At 43.0% G+C, this 25316-nt stretch overlaps 1 protein-coding gene across 1 annotated transcript in view; it reads right to left on the reverse strand.

Moving 5' to 3' along the window:
• HSD11B1L (hydroxysteroid 11-beta dehydrogenase 1 like) overlaps nucleotides 1-25316 on the reverse strand; it is a 222692-nt gene that overhangs the window by 179251 nt on the left and 18125 nt on the right. The window contains exon 2 of the mRNA XM_069648470.1: nucleotides 2724-2854. Coding sequence (XP_069504571.1) covers nucleotides 2724-2854 — 131 coding nt within the window. The remainder of the gene's footprint in view (nucleotides 1-2723; nucleotides 2855-25316) is intronic.

A 25316-nucleotide genomic window follows, 5' to 3' on the forward strand; every position in this document is an offset into this window, starting at 1 on the left:
TCCTTCCTCAGAACTGAGGTCTTGGCCGGGGATGAGAATGGCTTTTTGTTTCCATTTCCCATTTTATCACCTGCATACTCTCCATAAAAAGCCAACTTTTGGCTCTGAGGCCTCTACTGTCTATTGAACTGGCTCTCCAAGACTGCAGGAATTCTCATGTTAGGAGAATGTTCACATTACCATTTCGTATAAATAGCCACCAAAACTATCTGGAATTGTTTAGCACATCTCAAGGCCATCACGCATCCATAACCAGTCTTAATAAATCTGCTCAACACACTGAAGATATCATAACCCACTTAAAGAGAATGTTGTGTTTATTGTTGTCTTTCTTTCTTTGATTTACCCTGTATTTCCTAAACAAACAGCTTCATATCTGTTACATACATCCCTGCATACAAGTTCATTCTACCTTCTGTTATTTGTCCCTGTTTGTTGCCCAGGTTCGTTGCATTTTATTCACATATTCTCCCCTAACTTATCCCCATCCTTCACTTTCTCTTTGTCCTCTCCTGACACAGACTACACCCTGGGGAGGTTCACACATCGCACACCATGGAGAAGTACTCACTGCCTTAAAGGCTTCTAAGTATGGTTTCATATTAGGCTTGTATTAGGTTCTCAATGAGCAAATGGCATGAGGATGTTGTGCCAAAGGTTTGAAAAAGTATCTGCATTTCATGACACCCCAGGTAGGGGTTAGGACGGGTATCAGCAGGGTCTGCTGTCAGAATTTATATTACCACTATTACCGTCTGGCAACAGAAGGTCACAGAAAAATAAGGCACTAAGGAATGAAACAAAGAGGAATGGTCATCATGGTCATGGAGAAGGCAGAGAGCGGTGGATCAGGTACAGGTGTCCCCACATTGATCGAGGCCTCGTTATAGCTTATTGCAAGCAAAGGCCGTTGGTGAGCTGGCTAATGGAGAGGGCATGGAAAACCCGGCCAAGGAGCACTAGAAACCATGGTAACCACAGATCCAAGACCACTGCAGAGTTGAGAGCATTAGGGAGAGGGTAGGTGAGATGGCCAGGATCATGGCTGCGAGCACCCCTGGAAAGGATGGGGAACAAGGACAAACGATGGCAGGTTTGGCGTGCATTCTTTACAACCTGATTGGCCAGTACCACATTGAAGGGAGCTAATAAAGACAAACAAAATGATATGTATTGTGGCATTTGTGTTTTATAAAAGGAGCAAACCTAGCTTGACAACAACAAATTGCTACAAGAGTTCAAGGAACAGGAGGGAGGTTTACAATGAGTCTGGTACAGAGTTACCTAAAACATGCCTAGGAATTCCCTGAAGAGCAAACCTTTCAGTTCTTTCATGAACTGTGTACAGTGGGAGTGTTGGAGGGAGCAGCAGTCCTGATTGCCAGCAGGATTTCCAGTATTTCCAGTATGCCAGGGCATAGCAGAAGGACTGCTCCCTGGTCCTTTCTCTGCAGGCTTGTTTAGTTTACAGGCTAGCTCAATGGTCTAGCTTGTAGAAGAGTCATGAAGATGCAGCTGGATGGTACACACTTACAATGACACACACTTACAAGTAATTGCGTGAGAGAGCATTTTCCACAGGTTTAATACGTTATTTGAAGCCAGATCAAATGAAATCCGACTATACTGTTTCTAGTATTTTCCAAACGTTTAACATTATGCACCCATTGGATGGATGTCCAATACCGTTTACTCCCTTGCAAAGGTGAATACTCATTTTTACTCTCTTGTATTTGGATTTACACCTCAAATCTCAAACCAGGGAGTAAAATACACCTCAAAATCCTATCTGCAGCACTGCCGGGTACCTATTGCGACCCAAACAGAATTTGGGCTCCTGGGCCACCCTTCTAATCAGGAATTCATGCAAGGAAGGTTGAATGAGATGCACCGAGACCAATTCACTCCAGACTTCACTCATCCATCAAATCCTTGGCACAATTGTGTTTATGTTCATGTATAAAGCCCTCAAACACTCGGACACGAGAGCGCTTAAGAGCAGCGTAGTGGTATACAGCTTGGTCGTCAATGTTAGCAGGACAGATGTAGCTGGGACAGATATGTTTTTAAAGCTTTCTGAAAGTGACCTAACATCACTTACTCATGCCATGTACATGGACAATCCACGAACACATGCTGGGACCAGCAAGAAATAACAGGGTGTCACTGCATTGCTCAATGAAATCCAGTTTGCATGTCCTGACAGGTTGCTCTAGTAACCTCTTAGGTTATGAGGTTACATGTATCTGTGGCTTTCCCAATATGTTCAGATATTTCTTAACCAGTGCAATGATTGTGTCTGTTCCTTTTCCCATGAATCTCCCCAATGTACCTAACCATGCACTCTCACGTGTTTACAAAATCCTTTCTCATCTTTATCCACTCATTTTGCCACAGGGTTTGTCATGCCTAGCCTGTTCTAACGAGTATGTGTGGTTAAGCCTACATTTTCACCCATGTATTTGGCCATACCTTGTCTTGTTTTTTTAGATACGATTTCTACCACGGTCTGTAGCCAGCCCATCCCAAGTTTGTCCAACTATGACTTTCCCTGTATTTGCGTTCAGCCACACTTCTCCAGGGTGTTCAAATAATCCAACCCCAGTGTTTAACTGTTGACTTCTTTCATCATACCGCCTTGTGTTGTTAGTTACGCCTTCCTCTATAGGCTTAGCAACCCATCCCATGTTTAGCCAAGCCTCCCTCTGCAGGGACACATGTACCTTCTCAAGAACATCTTCCCTCCTTGCCGTCAGAACGATCTGTGCACCAAATGTCGCATAGTGGTAAGCCATCTGCTCCCCGATGCCTGCGCTGGCTCCAGTCAAAAGAACCTTCGCACCTGCCAGGCTGCCTGGATGGGAGAAAGAAGTAAAACATTGACTATTTTCTAGCTGTCAACCTGAAAACTATCCATCGAGTCAAATGCAATTAAATGGAAACATCGAGATGGACCTACATTTCCATTTCAGAGGAGCCGCAATCAGGAATCATGTCCTCAAGAAATGTGGTGTGGGGGCAATGTCCTAGGTTAATGTAGTCACAGTAGGTCAGGTCACACCAGGACAATGCATGTTTTCCAGACCAGCTTGGTAAATGGGTCTTCTCTACTGCTTTCTAGTTTACATCTTTTCAGGGAGCTTTAGAGTATTTCTCTGTTCAGGCTCTAACAGGGGTTTACGTATGGATGCTAAAATCTGATAATCATGACATAGATCCCTGCCTTGCTCTTAGGGTGAAGAGTGGAGTGACCCACTTATAAATCATGTAGGGCCCAGGGATGGTCTGGGGAGGATCTTCTGGTACCCACCACATGCCAGTCGCATGACCGGGGCTTTTCACCACAGGGTAATCCATGATGCTATGCCTTTAAAGGAACAAGTCACCCATGAAATGGTGGTGCGATATACCACCCTTCCACAGTCAAGAACCCCCAATGTAAGCTTGGTAGCCTGGGCCTCACAGGTAGTGGTAATGACATGTTTAATCAGACCAAGACAATGTTTAAAAAATGATACACCTTGCAAATCTGTGAGAGAAAGAGAGAGTATTCTAGTACAGACGTCACACAACAGGGACTCATTTACTTACTTGCAAGCGGAAAGAGCAGGGAAAAGTTGCAGCATGCTGGGCGCCTGCTCAGCCGTCTGATCCCTCGCGTGCACATTGTGACAATTCACAATCACAACCCTTCTCTAAAAAGGCTTGGTCCTCAGTATGAAAGAAAGCGAGGTAGGGCAATCAGAGCAGTGGAATAACAGCCCCTGGAGAGGAAGCAACTAACCCCATACTCATACCTGTACAAGTCCATACCTGAACACCACTGAGGAGGGTCCAGGCCCTTGTTTATAAAGTGAAGTGAATGAGGAGAGTTTTTCATGAGACCAGAGAGAGTGGAGACCAAGATCAAGAGCAGTTTGGAGACAGAAGGAGTTGGAGAGGAGAACAGGAGGTTAATATTATAAAAATGCCAGAGCTTGGAGAAGGTACATTGGGAGGAAAGGAGAAAGAAGATTGGAGAAGGAGAGAAAGGAGAAAGATGGTGGTGAACCAGGAAGAGGTTAGAGGGTAGAGCAAATTGGAAAATGTATGTTGGAAGGAAGGAGAGACTAGAGAAAGGATGTAGGAGAGGAAGAGAACAAAGACCAGAGATAGAAGGTTGGAGAGGAGGGTAAAGAAAAACCTGAGGAACTGCTGGGTAGTACAGAAGACATAGCAGATAAAGGAGAGTAAGTTGAGAAAGAGGTGAGGGTGGACCAGATGGAGACCAGAGAATAGAAAAGGCTCACATACAGGAGGTGAAGGCCAACATCAAGAGTGAAAGATAGTGAGATATGCATGAGTGGCTAGAGGAACATCAAAGGGTGGAATGGAGAAAATAAGGAACAGCCAAAGAAGGCCTAGACAGAGGAGGGAAAATCCACAGGTGTATGCCGGAGGCAGACGGCAGTTGGGTATTGGCGATGAGAGGTAGGTCGTTAGATGAGGAAAGGAAGTGCAGTACCACCACCAGTTTTTAAAGCAGCCAGCAGTAATCTAACGATTTGAAAAACAAGTGTGTAACGCTGTGAGATTCACTGACATCATCAAAATTGCGACTCTCAAAGCCACGCCCCAAATACTACCAGGATGAAAAGAAGCACCTGCACGCACCGCGCGCGCGCATCGGGGGAGTGCACATGGAGTGCTGATTCATGCTGACAACACTCTGTGCACCTTCTGATTGCTTTCTCTTCTGTTTTCCTTTCACCAACATCATCAAAACTGTGTCAAGCCTTAAACAAGCCTTAGTCTCCAAATCTAGTCTCCAAATCTAGCCAACAAATCTGGAAACTACTCAATTATGCAAGAAATACAAATACCCTTTGCTGGTAAATCCAATTCCCGAATCTGTATGGGTAGAATATATAACATATACATCAATGGAAAAAGCCACAACGAAAGACATTTTTGTAACAAATAGAACCACTTTTGCTCACCTTAATGTTGATCTAAGCGAAATTCGGATGATAATTAAAAAACAGAGCAATTCAAGTGCACCATGTCCTGATGGCTTCAGTAATGTAACTCTGAAGAAACATCCAGACAAATGGGCCTCAATAATGAATGAAATATTCAAAGAAATAAAGAACATAGGTAACATCCCGAACAGTTGGAAACATTCAATTGTAATACCAATATTCAAAAAGGGAAATAAAAACTTACCAATTAATTATAGACCCATTGCGCTACTGGAAACCATGGTGAAAATGTTTGTGCGATTGATTTTAAGAGATCTGAAAATTTGGCTACTGGGAAAAAACTAGTAGATCCTTACCAATCAGGATTCGTAAAAGGCCTTGGGACTTCAATAACTTTGCTCATTCTAACAGCACTAAAAAATCAAGCATGGATGACTAAAGAACCCTTATACATAGATTTTATAGACTTTCGACTAGCGTTCGATTCTATATCAAGAACACTGTTGTGGAAAAAACTGGAAAAGGAGGACTGCTTTAAACATATTTTCACAGCAATACAACAACTCTATACGGAGACGACAGTTCAGGTAAAATTGACTTGAGAGGGTCTTTTGGCTAAACACATCCATACAACCCAGGCTTAAAACAAGGTTGCATTCTTGCTGTAATTCTCTTTAATTCTTATATTTAAGAATTCCATTTATGCAGTAAGAGCGTTTCCACCAAAACTGGTCCAACAACCTATCTCTCATTTGCTATATGCAGATGACCTGGCCCTGTTTAATAGAACGCCTATAGGACTCCAGAGGCAATTAATAGCTCTTAGCCAATTTGCGGTTCAGAATAAACTAAACATTAATACTGCAAAATCAAATATAATCCAGATATGATCAACTAATTCGATACATAAACAAAAGAAATTTGAATAGAAGATTCACATGGAAGTAGTATAAATAACGAAAAAATATAAGTATCTGGGTCTAAATATAAATGATCAAAAAACAGAGGTCCCATTTAAAAACACAGTGTAGGTAAAAATGCAGCCATTAATATCTTAAGCAAAAGCGATTCAGAATAAATACGGAATGTATACATATATTTCACTAATCACATTTTACAGAGAAAAAGTGATTCCAGCAGTGACATATAGAGCACATACCAAACCACCAGAGTGCCAGCCAAAATGGGATGTAGTTGAAGGTCGGTTTTGGAAAACAATTCTGCTAGTACCAAAAGAAATTCTGATACAGATAATATGGTATGAGCTAGGTCTAGTGGTGTTGGAGACTACAGTAACATGAAATACAATATCGATATATGGCAAATGTACCAGCAAAGACCAAAAAAAGATACAATGATACCAGTTTTAGTGAAACTCCTAGAAGAAAACACTGTTGGCGACTTGGGAACAAAGTTGTCTTACCCAAATGGAGAAAGCAGACATTGACCTAGTGCTTCTATGGACAAACCTCACAAGATGCTGGTTAAGTGCTTGGATTACTAACTGGGAAGAATGCCAAAACATAATACCTTTCGAATAGGTAATTTCCAGCCAAACAAAATTAACACTCTCCCGCCAAACCTAAAGAATTTCCTAAGCAAAGAATATCAGGACAAAATAATGCGCCTAACATTTAACCTATGGCTAACTAACACAGTACTTGCAATAAGAACTAAAGGGCCCTGGAATAAATGATGTTGATTCTGCAAGCAAATTGACACAGAAGAATCGTTAAAGCATCTGATAATTGAATGCAAAGAATTACAAACATTGCAAAATGAGCTCTTTTTTAAAATTCTTTAAGCCTTACTGCACACTAGATGAACAACAAATGTAGTAATTGATTTTTAACGCTACAAAAATATCAATGAACTTAGCAACTGTAAGATTCTTAACCAAACTGAACTAAGAAACGACAAAATAACAGGACGTGAGTCCGAAATGAATAAATAAACATACAAGGAGAGACTGGACAAGATACTGAAATAAGATTGGATAATGAAAAATCATAAGAAGGAGAGTATTAGTCCTTATAAGCGAACAAGCCACAATTAAGGAAACTTAAGCTCTATCAAATGATAATCAACTCTTTTAGAGCTTGTGGTGAATATAGAGAGATTATGGAAGATCAGTTTACAAAGCACGATCCATGCCATTCATGATTGTTTTCTTAGTGCCCCTTCTATTGTCTTTGTTTATTTATGTTATTCTGTTGACCTCACTGATTTCTTAAAGTTTTAATATATATTTATAAAACTAAAACTAATTGTATGAATGAGAAGTACCTTAATATAGATTTGGAAAGTTGTATGTCAACTAAAACAAATCCTTTTAATAAAAAAAACTAAGCCACCATATTGGTCCTTTCCCTGTTGGAACCTCTGCCCTGGGCCTGGCCTAGGGACAGGCAATCCTCTCTTTTGATGCTGCCTAGATCAGGTGTGGAGACACATGGGCCATGAGACCCAGATGGATGGGTCTCGAGAGAACAAGGAGAACCAATGATCAACATGTAGAGTGGAAACCCAGAGGAAAAACAAAGGAAGCAAGACTCACATCATCAGTCATGTGGAAGTAGTATGAGGATCACTCAAAAGTACCCACCCCAAGACTGTAAGTGAGTGAGACTGAAACAAGATCTCACAATTGGAGAGACTTTGCATTTGGAAGAGCCTTTAATTGGAGATATAAAATCTAGTTACATTGGTTGGAAACTCTAAACTTTAGACAGTTCTGAATCACAGATTCTAAAGATAAATTGCTCCCATATTAGTCTATGAGATGGCGCTGGTTAACCAAGTATGCAATAAGATTGGGGGGTCACACCATACAAATACATGAAGAAAGCCATGTTGGTACAACTAGGTTTAAATGAAGAAGCATATCTTCCAAAACACATATACTGACCCCTAAATTACATCTAGTGGAAACCCAAACACAACTTTACTGCCAAATACATGGCCTAGCTGCCAAATGGCTTCTGTGCTCAAACACAACTGTTGAGAAGATGGTGAACATAATTGTGGAAAGTTTTATGGAAGCTCTTCCACTACTGATACAAAGATTAGTCTAGTAACATCACAATCCATGCCTTGAAAAAGTTATGTATTTTCTTCAGGTTGGATCACATTAATGAAAGACGTTCACTCCTCGAGCCCAGAGAATGAAATGGTAAAGAATAACAGAACCAACCCAATCCATAGGAAAGAGAGCAGCTGGTAAATCAGTCGGTTGTCCCTTTACATCGGATGAGCAACCTTCAAAACCAGGAGCAAAAGAAGGTGAAACCTTCACAGACTCTCCTCTTGCCATTCAGTGTTATAGTTGTACTGAAAGAGAACATCTGTCAATAAACTGCCCCAATAAGCAGAAGCTTGTGCCAATAGAAATGTGCACCCAGAGTTTGCTTAAAGGTTGCAATCTCTTGATGAGGAAGTTTCCCATAACATTCCCTGAATGGTTTGCAGGAACCTGAGTCCACCTGATGCGTCGCCAGAAGGGCCCATAACACAGGATGAAGTAGACTCTGAAGTCACAAGGCATGAACATGGCTAGACAAAAAGAAAATCACCAACATATGATCTCTTTCAATGTTGGTATTTATGAAATCCCAACCTTGTTAGACTAGGGACTAAACAACCCCATTTCTAATTCAGCTACAGGAAATAGTCAAGGTGTCATCAATTGTCATCATCCACCTGCCCATATACTGTAATATCTCGTTAACGTAGATTTCTTCGAATACCATTTCCCCTAATGTGATTTCATCAAATATATTTCACTGAAAAGGTAGGGGAAATGGTATATGTGTAATGCATAATAGGTGGTGTGTGGGGTAAGGGTATAAGTTAGGGTAAGGAGGGATGAGAGGGGCTGTGCGGGATCTCCTCCACATTACAAAAAAAGAAAAAAAGAAAAAAGATCTGGTTTTTCAGTGAAATGGATTCGGTGAAATCTCCAGCAGGAGAAATATATTCGAAAAAATCACATTCATCCGTAATATCTATCATCAAGCAGATATGACGCTTGATGTGGAGGAAAAGACCACTCCTTGGAGGATGGCTGTCATGTCAAATATATATATAATTCCATAAAATTATACGATTCTGCCAGCTGGTTATGTTGTCTATAAAGAAAATCTTCAATGTAAACTGTACGGAGATCCGGTTGCTGGGCCTATCGGACATTAAGAAGGCGCCACAATCTTAGCCACAATTTAAAACGTACATGATATTAGTGTTGGCAGAAATGTCAGTTTTTTGGCCAAACATTTGAACATTTTGGAGGTGGAATGGGTCACTTACAAAATACTGGGGGAGTATGGGAAATTCAAACAAGACGAAATAAATATCGGTTTTCCTTATGTCAGCAAAACATAAACATTCTAGATATCATGTAGGTGGTATAAGCCCGAGATTTATGATCCTGAACCAAACTTCTGGATTTCTATGTACAGTTTCTCGAACCGGGTGGGGGGAAGTTACGAGGGAGGGGGGGCAAAGGGGTCAATCTAAATTAAAAACAATATAAATATAATGTTAAACTTGTATAAAGGATCAAGTGTCATGTATTGTATTTCTATCTGCTGTCGTTTTTACTACTAGGGTGTAGCAGGCACAGGGGGAGTTCCCTTCAGTCTCGTTTGGTTTTCTATGCCTGCACTCTTCATTGTAGTTTCTACACTCCACGCAACCACCCTGACCTTGTGCCCCTTCTCCCTCCTGCATACACGTTGTTCCCGCTGCAACCAGTCCACGGACCCTCCACCACCCTCGCAACTTAGGCAACGTGCACTCCCTCGCAATTTAGGCTGTGTGCATTGCCTCGCAACATAGGCTGCGTGACCCCCTGCTTCTCTAGCCGCATACACTCCCTCGCATCTGGCCGTGCCACTACTTAGGGCATGTGTGCTTCCTCACAATTTAGGCTGTGAGCGCTCCCTCGCAACTTAGGCCGCGTGCACCCACTGCTCAAGCTGCGTTTGCCCCCTCGCATCGCATAACCAAAAAAGAATCAAATAGACCCCTTAGATCCAACAGCCAAGCACTCCTAACAATCCCTTGCTAGAAGAACACTAAGGCAGGAGGCAGCAGCTTCCAATACCTAGCCCCCACACATTGGAATACTCTCCCCTTTTTCATCAAAAACGAGGAATCATTCACAGGATTCAAGAAATCCATGAAAACTTGGTTACTCAACCAAGACTAACACCCCATACTATGTTTCAGGGAATAAAACTGCTATTGATTATCACTGATGTTTGTTTGTTTATTTATTTGATAATGCGCGCAAAACCCTTGGGTAGCCAGGCGCAACAGATACACGAAAACTTAAGCTTATTACAGTAATTGGCATGAGTATATACAGTACAATGACAAGAGGAGCACAAATATGAACTACTATATACAAGCAAGTGTCCATAAAACACAAACGGCAGAGAGTAGATATATACAGGAATATATACAAACATATGCCCAGGAGCAGGGCATGTCTTGTGGTGTCTAGGTAAAGGGTAGGTCATTGCTGAAGGTCGGAGTAAGCTAGATGTAGGTCGGGTTATGTGTCGTTGGCGCGCAGCCACTTGACTATTTTGTGCCTGAATTGCAGGTACGGCTGTTCCGTTCTAATGTCAAGTGGTAATTTGTTCCAGCAGTGGGCAGCTTTGACAGGAAAGCTAGTTACTCCCGCGGTGGAACGCTTAAACCTTGGAGTCTCTAGTTTGGCGGTGTTAGCGGATCTCGTGGGTCACATGGACATTTTCCTGTTGATTTTTGCCGCTAGGTATCGGGGGGCTAGGTTGTTTAAACATTTAGATGTGAGGGATGCTGTCTTAAGTAAGATTCTGTCCTTTATTTTTAACCATTTAGCCTCTTTTTGAAATTAGTGATATGCTCTCTATAGGGAATGTTTAGTGCTGCTCTTAAGGCATTATTTTGTAGTCTTTGAAGTTTATCTGTGATATATTTGTTAGTTCCAGCGTACAGGGCATTGCAATAGTCAAGCCTAGACATGATAAGGGCGTTAGCTAGTATAATGTAGCTGTCACTGGAGATGTGAGGTCTAGATGCACGGATGAGTTTGCAGGTGTAGGTGGTGGAAGAGGCGAGGGAGTTGACCTGTTTCTTGAGAGTAAGGGAGGAGTCCAGATAGAAACCAAGGGTTTTAACCACAGACATCACCTTGATAGGGTTGTTATCAATGTTGAAGGATGTGTAGTTTGGGCACAGTTTTTGGATGTTGGCATCAGAGCCTAGAATTAGTAGTTCCGTTTTATCGTCATTCAGGCAGAGGCCATGTGCGGCCATCCATGCCTGAATGAGGGTGTATATCTTGTTCACCAGGTCTGAGTCTGTCTCGTAGTTGCCCGAAAGGGGTATGCGGATCTGGGTGTCATCTGCGTAGTTCGTGTAGATGACACCCAGTCTGTCCAACTTGTCAAACAAAGGCTTGGTGAAGATGGTATACATGGTGGGGGAGACACAGGGTCCTTGTGGGACACCGCATGTTATTTTGATGGGGTCAGCTGAGTTGGTGGTAGAGAAGACTCGCATGGTGCGATTTGCTAAGAAGGATTGGACCCAAGCTATAGCGTCTCCAGTGAAGTTGGCGGCAGATTTGAGGTGGTTGCATAGGACTGCTTGGTCCACCAAATCAAACACAGCCGACAGATCCAATAGGAGGAGCAGGGCTGTTTTCCCGTTGTCCTTGAGTTCCTCAATTTGTGTCTTGAGGTCTAACAGAGCTGTTTCCGTGCCGTGTAGTGGGCAGAAACCAGATTGCCGTGAACCAAGCAGGCGGTTGGCCTCCAGGTAATCCTGGATTTGAATGTAGGCAGCTCTGTCTAGGATTTTTAGTAGGAAAGGCACTGTGGTGATTGGTCTGTAGTTGGTTGGGATGGTGGGGTCCAGAGTTTGTTTTTTCAATAATGGGAGGACCCATGATACTTTGAGGTTGGTAGGTGCCATATTGGATTTAAAGGAAGGGTTTATGAGCTTGGAGATGAAGGGAGCTAGATCCCTAGCTGCGTCCTTTATTAATTGTGCTGGGCAGGAGTCGCCCTTGCAGTTTGAGGGTTTGAGGGAGAGCATTATTTTTTCTGTGTCAATTATGGTGATAGGCTTGAATCTAAATAGGGCAGTGGTCTTATTTTCCAGAGAATGGGGTGTTTGTTGGTCCAGAGGTGGCAGTGTAGCCTTTTTTTTCGCAATTTTACATTGAAGCAAGGAAATTTTATTAGCAAGAGCGTTTTGTATGTTTGTGCACCAAGCTTTGTTTTTGGGGCATTGTCTATTGGTTGAATAGGGGATTCCAATTTGCGGAGGATGGCGAAGAACTCTTTAGTATTAGAGTTGGCTTTTGCTATCCTGTCATTAAAGGTATTCTTCTTAGTTTTGATCATTTCTTTTTTGTATGATTTGGCAAATTCAGTTAGGTTATTTTTGTTGTGTTTTGTGGGGGAGTGGCACCAGATGGATTGGAGCTTTCTTTTTTGTAGTCTTAGCGATTTTAGATGGGGCGTAAACCAGGCGTTTATGTGGGCTTCCTGTTTAGCTTTGCGTAATTTGGCTGGAGCAACTGTGTCTAATGCTTTGGTCATAGCATCATTGAAAGTATTTACCAGGGTATCCGGGTTGTTACTTTCCAGTCCCGATATGGCTGGGAGGAGGAGAGGGATAATGTTTTCAACAGTCATGTCCTTCTTGCTTCTGGTCAGGAGAGGGGGGACCATGTTGTTAATTTTGGGGCTAAGGAGATCCAGAGTGGCAGAGAATGTTATGAGATAATGGTCTGTCCATGTTTGTGGAGCTATATCGGTGATACTGATGTTACAGTTCAATTCCGATACCCAGTCGAGGGTCCTACCTTTGGTGTGGGTAGGGGGCGAGGACTTTTTGAACAAGGCCTTGGTCCTTGAGCAAGGCTGCAACTGACTCTGCGTGTCTATTGTCAGTTTCATTGAGGCCGAGATTAAAGTCTCCCAATAGTAGGGTTTGGGAGTGGTCTTTAGTGTTATTGGCTATAAGGCTAGTTAAATCGTCTTCAAAGATGCCTAGAGACCCTGGGGGTCTGTATATTAAGTGGATTGAGAGCGTGCGGTTGTTAGAGAGGGGCAATTTGGCTGTAAGTACTTCACAGGATGAGTAGGAAACTAAAGTGGCAGGTCTGATGGGATATGTAGATTTGCAGATAATGGCTGGTCCGCCGCCTCTGGCATTAGGCCTGTCGGCTTTAAGAATTTGGTAATTATCGGGCACTGCTAGCATTAGTGTTGGTCCTGGGGCCTCGTGGAGCCAGGTCTCAATTATGGCCAATAGGTCCAAGTTTTCATTATTTAGAATGTCCGCGATTTCTGCGGCATGGCCCACCATTGATCTCGCATTGATGAGAGACCCTAGAAGTGTTAGAGAACTATTAAGTTTGCTGGTTTGACGGGTTTTAGGTGATGGGGTGTCCGTAGTTGTGCAGGTTAGAGTGGATGTTTGAAAACTGGTGTGATTGGATTGTTTGAGTGAGCAGTGTAGGTTTTTTGGTTGGGTAATAGTACTGGTGGTAGTACTTCTATTGGCTTATTCGGGTGATTTCCTACCGGTTCATAGATGCTGGGTAGATGCTGGGTAGTCTAGACCTAAGTCTCAGGTTTCTATCCTTGGATGGGTAGGTGTTGAGAGTGAGGGCCATAGTAAAGGCTATGGCGGTGAATAGTATTTGGGTCAAGGTGAGTTTCATGAGGCAAGTGGGGGACATTTTCTGACTATGCCCGGAGCATGCTGTGGACTGGCGTCCGGATATAGGGTTTGGGCGTGGATACTTCAATGATATGCCTAAGTCGTTAATGTCTGGGAGGTGTAGTTAGTTGGCATTTAGTGCTTTTACATTGTAGAGATGAAATGGGGGTATTTAAACATACTGACATCTAGGTTCAACTTTAGCACAGAGACTTAAAAACACTTGTGGCTGAGAGGTACAAGAATGCAGTAAGGAAATTCAGGTAAACTGGCATCTAGATTTGAATTTTAGCACAGAGACCTAAAAACACTTGTGATTTACAGGTACAAGAATGCAGTAAGGAAATTCAGGTAAACTGACATCTAGAATCGACTTTAGCACAGAAACCTGGAAGCACTAAAGGCTGAGGGTACAAGAGATACTGTTGGCAATGGGAGGTACATGTGCAGCACAAGATGCAAGATAAGACTCAGTAGTAAAGAGATTGTGACATGCCAGGTCTAAGGATTGAGGTCAAATGCTATATTCACAAGCAGTGTGTCAACAAGAGTCAATTTTAAGCTGCCGAGGCATCTGGTGAAGAATACACAATTGAAAGGCAATGGGCAGGCAAGTTGCAATGGAGTCAAGCGGGTGACTGCACAGATTACGTGCAGTTCCAAGGGTGCCGAGCAGGGTATGGTCGTAGCTATTCGGATGTAGATTGCTGATGTGCACGTGAGGTTGGATCGTTTTAGACAATCGACCTGTGATTAGTAGGGAAAACCATCAGTAGGCAGGGTCGAGACGCACTATCTTGCGTTTCTGATGTGCCCCGAGCAGGCATAGGAGTAGTGGACAGTAAGACAAGAGTCATACGCCTCAGTGATGGTAATAAGAAGGCTTAGGGTTACCTGGCGTGGCGTGTGGCAAACAGGGGGTCTGGCAGACGGCAGACAGGCTCAAACAGGCGTGAAACAGGCTCCAGCCTTGTCTCAGTGGGCCTTGTGCGATGTGGGCCGGCTCCGCCTGCCGGCGACCAATCAAGTCGAATGTAGGCAGGGTGGCCTATCAGGATCTGGTGCAAGGGTCAGGTTAGGCACTGCAGCTTGGGCTGGAGAGAGGCAGTGGCTGGAAGGCGGCCATCTTGAACATTCAGGTACCTCATGTACGTTAATGGCTTTGCGATGCAGTTAGCAGTAAGGTACGCTCGAAATCACGTCGGGCGGACTACCAGGGGCGTTCGTTTCACAACGGTACTGCAGATGAAGATACTGCAGTAAATATAGACGGTTTTTGCACGGAAGCGCATCCAAAATTAGCGCTCACCTAAACGCATCTAAGGTGGCCAGGGCTTCGTGCTGGGGGACCCGCTGCTCCAGCAGGGGCGGATCCTGGGCCAAGAACTCCTGCTCCTCGGCTGGGTAGGTGGGAATGGATGGGGCCAGGCGTGAAACAGGCTCCAGCCTTGTCTGAGTGGGCCTTGTGCGATGTAAATAGATTTGATCATATATGCATGCTTTTGATTGTCAATTCATGGACACGCTACCATCCCGTATTCGTGTATTAACACCAATGTTTAAATATTCTGCATTGCGCCCAATTGGCCTTCCTAATTATTGTTCTTAACCAAGTGTCTGTAACCTCGCTGTGATACCCAAGGGTCTGGGTGTGTAACAAATGTAATAAGTAAATAAAATGTAAATAAACATTTAAATAAAAGTAGGTCCCTGCATCCAGTCCACGTTCCGCCCCCCAGCATTCCCCACCTTCCTCTCTCGCATCTTAGCCCTTTCCCATCTCTGACCTATCGTTTGTACTGTTTTGACTTTGTGTTGTGCTCTACGGTTTTGGTACTACATTGCATTGCCTGCATTCTTTACTTCTAGGTTCCTTGTTGTTGATTGTGCCTTGTTGATAGTATTGACTTTGTGTTGTTCTCTATGGTTTTGACATTGTGTTTTTCTCTACAGGTTTGGCATTACTTTGCATTGCCTACATTCTTTACTTCTACGTTCCCTGTTGTGTTTTGTGCTTTGTTGATAGTTCTGTATTGCATCTGATTCCACAGGTCTATTGTCTTGGTCTTTGTTATGCTTCCTTTTCTTTGTTTTGTCCCCTCTTGTGCCTCCCTCCAGTCTGCCCACAGTGCTACTTCCCTCCCCCTTTTTAGGCTCCCCCCCTCTTTCCTCCCTGCACCCTCTATGGTGCTCTCTGTCTCATCTATCTTCTCTAACTGCTTTTCTATCGACTACCCTATCGCTCTCACAAAGTCGAGGAGGAAGAAGCTCAGAAGGGACATCCTGGTCTCCAAGCCAGGCCTCCCTATCGCTGATACCTTCCTCCAGATAGACCCTTACCGACATCCACTTTGTCGTTCCCTCTCCAGGCCTATGAACCCCCCATATGGTCTCTGTTGTCTCTCCTTTTTCCTTTTCTCTAATTAATGGTGGCACCCATTGCGAGGCCCTCCTGGCACCCATCCACGCCTCTAAGACCATCATTAATGTCTACTTAAATAACAATGTATTGATTCAAGGCCCTCAGGCCAATCTCCTCCTTTTTGATAGATGCTTCCATGCATTATCAACTTCCTTTCCTCTCCTGCTATCCCTACTTACCCCTCTCTGGCTCCTCTGCTGCCTCCTTCCTCTGCCACCTCCCTGGCACCCTATGCTGCTTCTCTGGCCACCCTATTGCCTCCTTCCTCTGCCACTTATCTGACACTCTCTTCTTCCTCTCTGACTACCCTGCCTTCTCTTCCTTCCTCTGCCCATCCTAGGGCACCTCCAACACTTCGCAGGGCATATCTCTGGTCTGTACCACTCCATGGAAGTCCTTCAAATGAGCCAACCTGCTCCTAAAGGCACGTCAGCCGTTCAAAATTCAGACTTCACCACTCCACCTCAACATATACCACTCAACCATTCTTGTCCAACCACAATCAACACATCTTGTTGCTCAGATCTGGTTTACATTAGCACTTACAAAGTTCACATATAGCCTGAAGGGATAGCACATTTCTCTGCAGTTGACAAGTCAAATACATGATTCCACATATGTCAATGAATAACTGTGAAAGATTGTGACAGCCACACCCCACTTTGTTTCTTTAAGACTAATACACTAGTCTGCATCTGCTCTACACTTCCATCTTTGAATTCATTTTGTGATGAGGATAGTGTTTTGTAGATTTAAATTGTACATATATCATCCATACATTAACCTTGTAATTTAGTGCTTCAAATATATTTTTGTTTACTTTTGTTATTTATTTATAATTTTGTAGCATGCCTAATCCAAGCCAGTAGCTTCAAGGCACTAAGATCTAAAAGGGGAAATGGGAGGAAGAAGGGATGCAGCACCAAATGGATAAACAGATCCATTTGCTTGGTGGCTAAAGGCAGTTTCTTAGAGTGAAGGCCTTTTTTGGGATCAATGAGAAACGATCCAGAATGGGGCTTGTGGAGAAGTCTGGAGCAAAGGATTATGACCTAAAATAAAGTGAATTGACAAAGGCATTCCTGAAAGACCAAGAGAGGTATCAGTCATCAATTGTGTCATGTGTTGGAAATCTATGCCTCTTGCTAACTGTTATGAAAAAAGATGACTCTGGAAAGATGCAAGATTGAAGGCGCTGTGTACGTGCATGTAATAGTATTTCCAAAGACTGAGCAGAAAAAAACATAAAGAACTGTAGTAACCTGAAATTCAATACACCACAGTAACAAAATGTTTATTCAATCAGTGCCTTATTGATGATGATGACATTTTGTGAAGGGAGTGTATTTAAACAGGAACTTTCTTTATGTAAAAATACCAAGACAAGGGATTAAGCACCCCGAATATGTTATCAACATAAGAAGCCAACCTGGGTCCCAAAACACAAATTCTCGCCATTCTGAAGCATAAAGAGAACTATATTTCTTAACATGCCCTTATAAATTGGATGTCATGTGCAGAGAAAATGTATTGGTAGGTTAAATGTGATGTGCATTTATTGACTATCTGAGTTCAAAATGAAAGCCTCCTGAAGCACTATGTGATTTCCTGAACCCCAAGTACCCAACCTTGCATTTTAGATTCAAAGTGACCTGTCTGAGTCGTGTGATTGAAGGGGAGTTTGAAACAACCTAAATGGGGAACTTGGAACCCTTTGTAGATTAATTTCCAGGACTAACTCGGCTCAAGAATTCACAATAAAGAAGCATGAGGTGGAGACATACTAAGGCCTTGGTCATCTGTTCCAGCTTGTTTCAAGGTTTATACAAATAAACCCTGTGCCACATGTCACTAATAGACTTGGGTTGTGAATTTCAAAAGTTTTGTCATCATTCATCGAGCTCCAGGAATCCCATAAAAAGTGCATTAGCAAGACATCAAAGAAAGGTTATGGAACTCTATGCACAGCAAAAGATATCTGCTCTGAATATATTGATATCATGAAAAATAAGTATGTAGACGATGCACTTGCACTGCAACCTGCAGGAAAACATCAGCAATTCTACACTAGCAAAACAGATACATTGCAATATGAGGAACATCTTAAATCAAATGTTTAATTATTAAAATAATCACTGTGTTGCATAGTAAGCTTAGATCAACACCAAATGTTGACATGTTGTAGATAACAGTAATATCTATCAAACTATGTAACAAAAATATATACCATACAACATTTTAAATAGGCAAATAAAATATCAAAATTTTACCAAATTATATTGCAAAGCGATCATTCAATTATCTAAATGTTTGAATCAATGTATATAAACTGATGATATTAGTTTTATTAATCTTGCATGTTCACACCCAAAGCTAGTTCTGAAAAACAAAATAGCCATATTAAGTTTAGGAGTTCCTTCCACCACCTTTCTGCCCTCAACTTTCTGTGTGTCATGGGACTGGGAAAGCCACACCTCTGCCACAAGGAAAGTGGGAGTTAAAAAGATATGTAATTGGATGCACACAGGACATAGTGGGGATTCCTATTATTATGACTATGGAATATGGGCCGATGAACATAAAGGAGCGAACTGAAGATGGCAGATCACAGCTGATATTTGGATGGACTGTCCCCAGATTTAAAAGAGGGATGACCAGTCTCTAGCCATCATTACAAGTTTGGCGGTCATTCTGGCAGGATACCGGCAAACTGAACTACCGTTTCTGCCGCTTGATATCCTGAACTTACTGGGATATTACAGTTGGCGGAAAAGGCGGTAAATCCCCATTCCATGTAGTCCCATAGTACTCCATGGAAGGAATTGGTAGTATTTTCATCACCAGTAATACCAGTGCCAGAAATACTTGCTGCTTTCTGCAAGTGAAGCCCTGATTTACCCCCAACTCTTGTCTGAAGGTGAATCAGCTAACCCTCACTGGCAAACTTGCAGTTTGCCAGTCCTGGAAAAGTGCTGGTCACGGAATTGGCAGCACTTTTACCAGCTTTTATCCCAGACTGGCAAACTTATAATGACCCCCTATGTATAGAATTTGGTTCCAGACAGTTACAGAGAGAGAGAGAGAGAGAGAGAGAGAGGAGGGAGGGGTTGCTGAAGGAGTGATGCTAGGCATTCTATCTCCAGCTGGCTCTCCAAAATCATAAGCCCCATTCAAAAGGTAAATGAATGCCCTGCACCCCCATCAACCCCAAACTTTCCATATAGATTGACCAGGGTAACTATGGGAAGTTAAAGGGGGAGGGAATACTGGGGAATGCCATATTATACAAGAACACATGTGCTGATTTTCTACATGCCCTGTGTGATCCTAGTTACATTGGATACCAAGTCAGTTTATTTAAAGCCCAATGTACTTTTAATATGGAATTGCCTTTGTAAAATGTAAGTATAATTTAAAATATTATTAGTGGTGTCAACCGGCCTAGAATCCTTTTGGGCTATAGTGTCATTGCAAAATGCTATTGTAGGCTAAGATTAGGTGCTTCCAAAAGAAAAATATATGCTGAGGGAATTCGGTCTATTTCATTAGAATTGCAAACCCCTGCAACACCTTATCTTTGAATGCACAAACAGATTCTTGTGCAATGTGAAAGGGAAGGTATTTTTAACAACGTATATGTTACTGGGAAATAATATATCTCCAGCCCGAAAACACATGCATGTTGAAAACTTTCTGCAGACATACTAAAAGCTGTGCATGCATTGTGAAGGCATCATGAACTTCGATACAGTCAACAGACTTCTAGTACAAACAAACACTTTTATTTTGCTTATATGTCAGGATGGTTGAACTTCTAACTTGCCCGATGCTAAGGTGTGATTTCCCAACCTAAATAAAACTAAGGAAAGTCTGAGTCAAAGAGTTCAATTTAGGAATCTGTCGGTGTTCAAAATCTATGCTCACCCTCACAACTATATCTGTACAATGTGTAGGGTTGTCAGTAACGAAAAGCAAACAGTGTTCAACACAACCGTCTGAGCTTCTTCCAGCTCGCAGCTTCCTTTCAGCTCCCTTTCCCAAGTGTAAAACAGTTCCACAAAAAGTCTTAAAGTTACCTTCCTTGGATTTAAGAGGATATAGTTTTAACTAATACTCTGGGTTCCCTTCCCCAGGTTCCAAGCCACAAAACACAAAGGAACCCTGAAACTCTGTCCTCACTTCAACAAATGTTCCAGATCTCAAGGGTCCCCTTCCCCAAGGTATAATTTGGTTAAACAACACAGTTTAAAAGAAAATATCCTTGCCTTCTATATTTTAAGTTTCACGGGTCTGTTGTTTCCATTTTCAAATATTTGTTCAGGTTTTATTTGCTTATTCTTCAAAGTTAATTTCAATTTGGAACACAAGATGTAGTAGTTTGCTTGTTCTTTAAAGTTATATTCACTTTGGAACTCAGCATGTAATGGTTTGCTTCAATTTAGGGTCCCATTCCCTCTTTAGCTTCAAAAAGGTCTTGATTCTATTTGTTCGCAAAGTTTTAATTCAGTTCAGTATTCAATAATTGTGGATTCCACTCATAAATCATTTTTACATTGTCTACTATTCAAGAAGTATTCTGCTGTTAAGTATTTGTTTGTTTTTCTTTGAATGTTCAATGTTTGTTTGTTACGCTTGAAATGTTTAATATTTGTTCGCTTTGCTTTACAGGTTCAATATTTGTTAATTTCACTTTAAATGGATTGCCCAATGTTCGGAGACCTTTGAAAACGTGTTTCAACCCACACGTGGCCACTCCAATACAAAGTATTCCTGGAAATTCAGTAATTGAACATTTGAAAGACATAAGACTTTCAAACACATGCTTGTTTGAGACACCCAACCACTCTGCTACAAAGTATTCCTTGCTAACAAAGTTCACACACTCGGTTTCCAATCCACCAGAAACTCACTGGTCGATTTGACAGTTCTGGCTGAAGCTTAGAGCACACTGTCTCCAACTTCAAAAGCCAGGCTCCCACCTTCTGCCCCTCATGCACTCCTGTGTGGGCGTCTCCACACAGGGGAATGAACAACGCAAGCATAAGGGAAAGGGACATCCTTCCCACATGGCTTAACTCACTTCATTCCCTCCGCTTCAAGAAGTCCCAGCTCCCAGACCTCGCTTCCTTGGACCACCTTTCTCTGTGGTCCCCAGCATCTTGGCGTCTCGCTCCAGGCAGGAAGGATCTCTGCTGCTTGCCCCGGCCTCTGTATTGCTGTCCTCTCTGTCCTCTCTGTTGCTCTGTTGAGCTACTTTTATACACCTGCAGCCCCTTACCAGGCTGCAGGTGTGAGTGTTCAATTAGCCCTGCCTTACCACAATTAATGGGAGATGCGTGTACATTAGAAATCTTAGCAGGCATGTCCCATTAATTGTGGTCAGCCAGGGCTAATCAAACACTCACACCTGCAGCCTGTCCCAGTACCAGAGTGGTAAATGAGCATGATCTTCATTGTTCTTAGTTGCCTTTTCTTCGTCCCAGTACTGTCAAGTGTCAATTGTTGAGAAATTACAGGAACTGGCTTGTAATTGCCCATGAAGGTTAGAGAAGGGTTCGGGTGGCTATCAATAGGAAAAGTAGGATACCATGTCTCGCCCAGGGGCAACCCACTCCCAGTCCCTCAGGACCCTTCGCCCAGGTGATCCTCCCTCGCTTCTCCGCCCCCAGAGTTGGGATCCAAAAGCGATGGCCTTTCCCTGACCACCTGCACAGAGGATCCCAGGTGATTAGGAGTGAGAATACCCTTGGTTTGTCTGTACACAATGTCCAAAGGCAATCCTTTGAATTAGTGTGTATGCATGTGTGAGTATTTATTTATTTAAAAATGTATAAAGCGCAAAATGAGGCTCAAAGCCAACAAGGCACTAACATTAACAGAAACAGTTAAAAATGCCCTTTGCAATTTCGCACACTAACCAGTTAAACAAATGGGTTTTAAGAGTCCTGCTGAAGAGCAGATACTCCTGCATGACTCTCAGTGATAATGGAAGCATGTTACATAGTGTGGGAGCCATTACTGAGAAGGAGCATCCTCCCAACCAAGCGCACTGATGCCTCAGTATTTTTAGGAGGGCCTGAGAAGACGAGCACAAAAGCCTAGTTGGATAATAACGCTCTATCTTGTCTTTCAAGTAGCCTTCACCTAGATCGTGAATCTACCGGTGATTGACACAGAGAATCTTAAACTCAATCCGCACCAAAACGGGAGCCAGTGGAGCCACCGTACCAGAGATGCAGAGGCAGCAAACAAGGCACATTTAATGCAAATCTAGCTGCCGAATTCTGCAGTACCTGCAACCGTTGTATCTGGTACTTAGGTTGCCTAGGTGTGTGTGTGTGTGGAAATGAACACAACAGCTGCACGTGATATACAGTGGCAATGTTGACATGGCATATATTGTGGCCACTGCTTCATGAAAGTGATTTATAGCGGCAGTGCAGGCATATATTGTGGGAACAGTTTCACATACAACATTTACATAGACAATGCTGGCATAAATTGGAGTATCTTCATGGAGTATCCTCGGCGAGAGGTGAGGTGGTGGTTGGTCTTGGCCTAAATACCAATTTACTTTACTGATGTAACATTCAATTGTACTTAGGCTGAATTATTTTAGTTTGTGCTTTTAAAGTGAAATTGAATTAAGGACGCCGCTTTGGCTAGTCCTCTTTCTTTGTTGTTAGTTCGGTGGCTTTTTTCCTCCCATTTGTTCCTTGACAGCATTTATGTGCCGCATCACTCACCCGCCAAACTACGAGAGGTGAGGTTGTCGCCAGGGACTTCCATTTTAAAACCACTCGGTGGCGGTTGTTCTTTGCCTAAATACTAATTTACTTTACTGATGTGACATTCAGTTCTACTTTGGCTGAATTAATTTAGTTTGTGCTTTTAACTATGTGCTTGTGATAGATTGTTTTCATCTTAAAGTGAAATTGAATTAAGGAAAACCACTTTTCGGCTAGTCCTCCCTCTTTTTTGCTTGTTCAGCGGCTTCTCGCCTCCCATTTGTTCCTTGACGGCATTTATGTGCCGCATCACTTGCCTGCCAACCTGCGAGAGGTGTGGTTTTCCCCTGGGACTTCCATTTTAAAAACACTCGGTGGCGGATGTTCTTTGCCTAAATACTAATTTACTTTACTGATGTGACATTCAGTTCTACTTTGGCTGAATTATTTTAGTTTGTGCTTTTAACTATGTGCTTGTGATACATTGTTTTCATCTTAAAGTGAAATTGAATTAAGGACGCTGCTTTTCGGCTAGTCCTCTTTCTTTGTTATTGGTTCAGCGGCTTCTTGCCTCCCATTTGCTCCTTGACGCCATTTATTTGCTGCATCACTTGCCCCTCCGTACAAGGGCCATGCATAGTCTTCATGTCAGTATGGGCAATCCTGGGCAGCTGCATCCCTAGATCGCAGCTCACTTTTATCGTTAGCCCCTTGTGAGACCAGCTGCCCATGGGGTTTTGATAAATCACCTATACTGGCCACTACTTCAACTACAGCAGGCTTTCATTGTGGATTGCTCAATACTCGAACACTGGTGGCGCATGCCCTGGACTGTTACGACCTGGTGGCAAACTCCCAGCAAGATCTCCTGTTTTTAACGGAGACCTGGCTGAGGGAGTCATCAGTTCCCTCTATTGTCCAGGCCTTGCCCCCTAAATACGACCTAGCTCATGTGGATTGTCTGTCGGTTCACCCAGGGGGTGGATTGGCTTTATTCATAAGGCTATATACAAAACGGCTTGCACTGTGCCAGTACACTCTCTTAAGATGGAGTGTCCTCTGGCCCGCATTTCTTTTTCTACTACTTCCACACATACTGTTCTAGTGGTATACCATCCTCCTGGTACGGATGCTGCGTTCTGTGTTGATTTTCCTGAATTTGTGTCTGAGCTTCAGACTAAGCACCCTCATCTTTGGGTTGTTGGAGATTTCAATCTCCCTGCTAGCATCACCAATACAGGCCATGTAGCCAACTTTCTGTCCTTGCTTTCAGATCTTGGCCTCCCTCAGCTGATTTTGGAACCCACTCATCAACTGGGAAATTTGTTGGAATTAATTTGTGCTCCCAAGTCACTTATCTCTGTTTCCTCCCCTTGTCCTATCTTGTGGTCTGACCATCTTCTGATCTCTTTTTCTATTCTTCAGCTAGACCCTAACTCGCCGCAGACTAAACATGCTACTCTTAAACGTAGCTGGTGAAAAGTGACTAATCACAAGTTGACAGCTTCAATTCAGTCACAGTGTGCTCAGCGCGGCCTCTGCTCTTTAGCGGCACTGGAAGAGTCTTTCTCTGCAGCCGCTGATTTGCTGGCCCCCCTTAGGCTCTGTAAGGGAAAAAGTCACCATTCCGAGCCATGGTTCTCGGATGAACTCAGAACTGAAAAACTGTGCTGCAGACAGGTCGAGAACAAGTGGCGTACTGGCTACTTGACTGAAGATAAACATGCCTTCTGTCATACCTTGACCCCTCTATCAAAAATCAATTATGGGCGCTAAAAAATCCTTCTTCAGTCAGAAGGTTGAAAGCGCTGTAAATAAACATAAAGCCTTGTTCGAACTGGTCCAATCCCTTTCTAATCCCACAAAGGCTGGCTCTCTTGCAGCACCGTCTCAAGACCTCTGTGACTCTCTCTCTTCTTCCATGCTAAGATTGAAACTATTCGCAGTGACATTAGAGATGTAGTCGGCCGATCCTCTGCTGCCTTGACTGCTCCTGAACTGTCTGTACCCAACGCCACATAGTCCTCTTTTCCCTCTTTCTCCGATCAGGACACACTTAGGGCTATCCATTGCCTTAAATCTGCCTCCCCGGCTGATGCTATCCCGCTAGCTTTGCTTAAAGACATTTGGGGAGACCTGATCTTTCATATTACTACCGCAGTTAATGCGTCATTTCAAGATGGGTTTACCCTAGTTCCTTGAACCATGCTCTTGTGCTTCCCTTGTTAAAAAACAAGGGAAGCTTGCTAACTTCTGTCTTATCTCTCTTCTGCCCTCTTTGATGAAGGTTTTAGAGACTCTTGTGTCTCCCCTTCTCTCGTCCTTCTTGGAATCCTCTGGGTTCTGTGATGGCTTTCAGTCCGGTTTTCAGCTGGGGAGGGGCACAGAATTTGTTCTGAACTCTCTGCTGGATGATCTTGCCCGCGTAGTTGAACAGGGTGGAGTTGGAGCAGTTCTTCTGTTAGATCTATCTGCAAC

This window comes from Ambystoma mexicanum, chromosome 1p (assembly GCF_040938575.1).
Source record: "Ambystoma mexicanum isolate Mex_15411 chromosome 1p, UKY_AmexF1_1, whole genome shotgun sequence".
Taxonomy (NCBI): Eukaryota; Metazoa; Chordata; class Amphibia; order Caudata; family Ambystomatidae; genus Ambystoma; species Ambystoma mexicanum.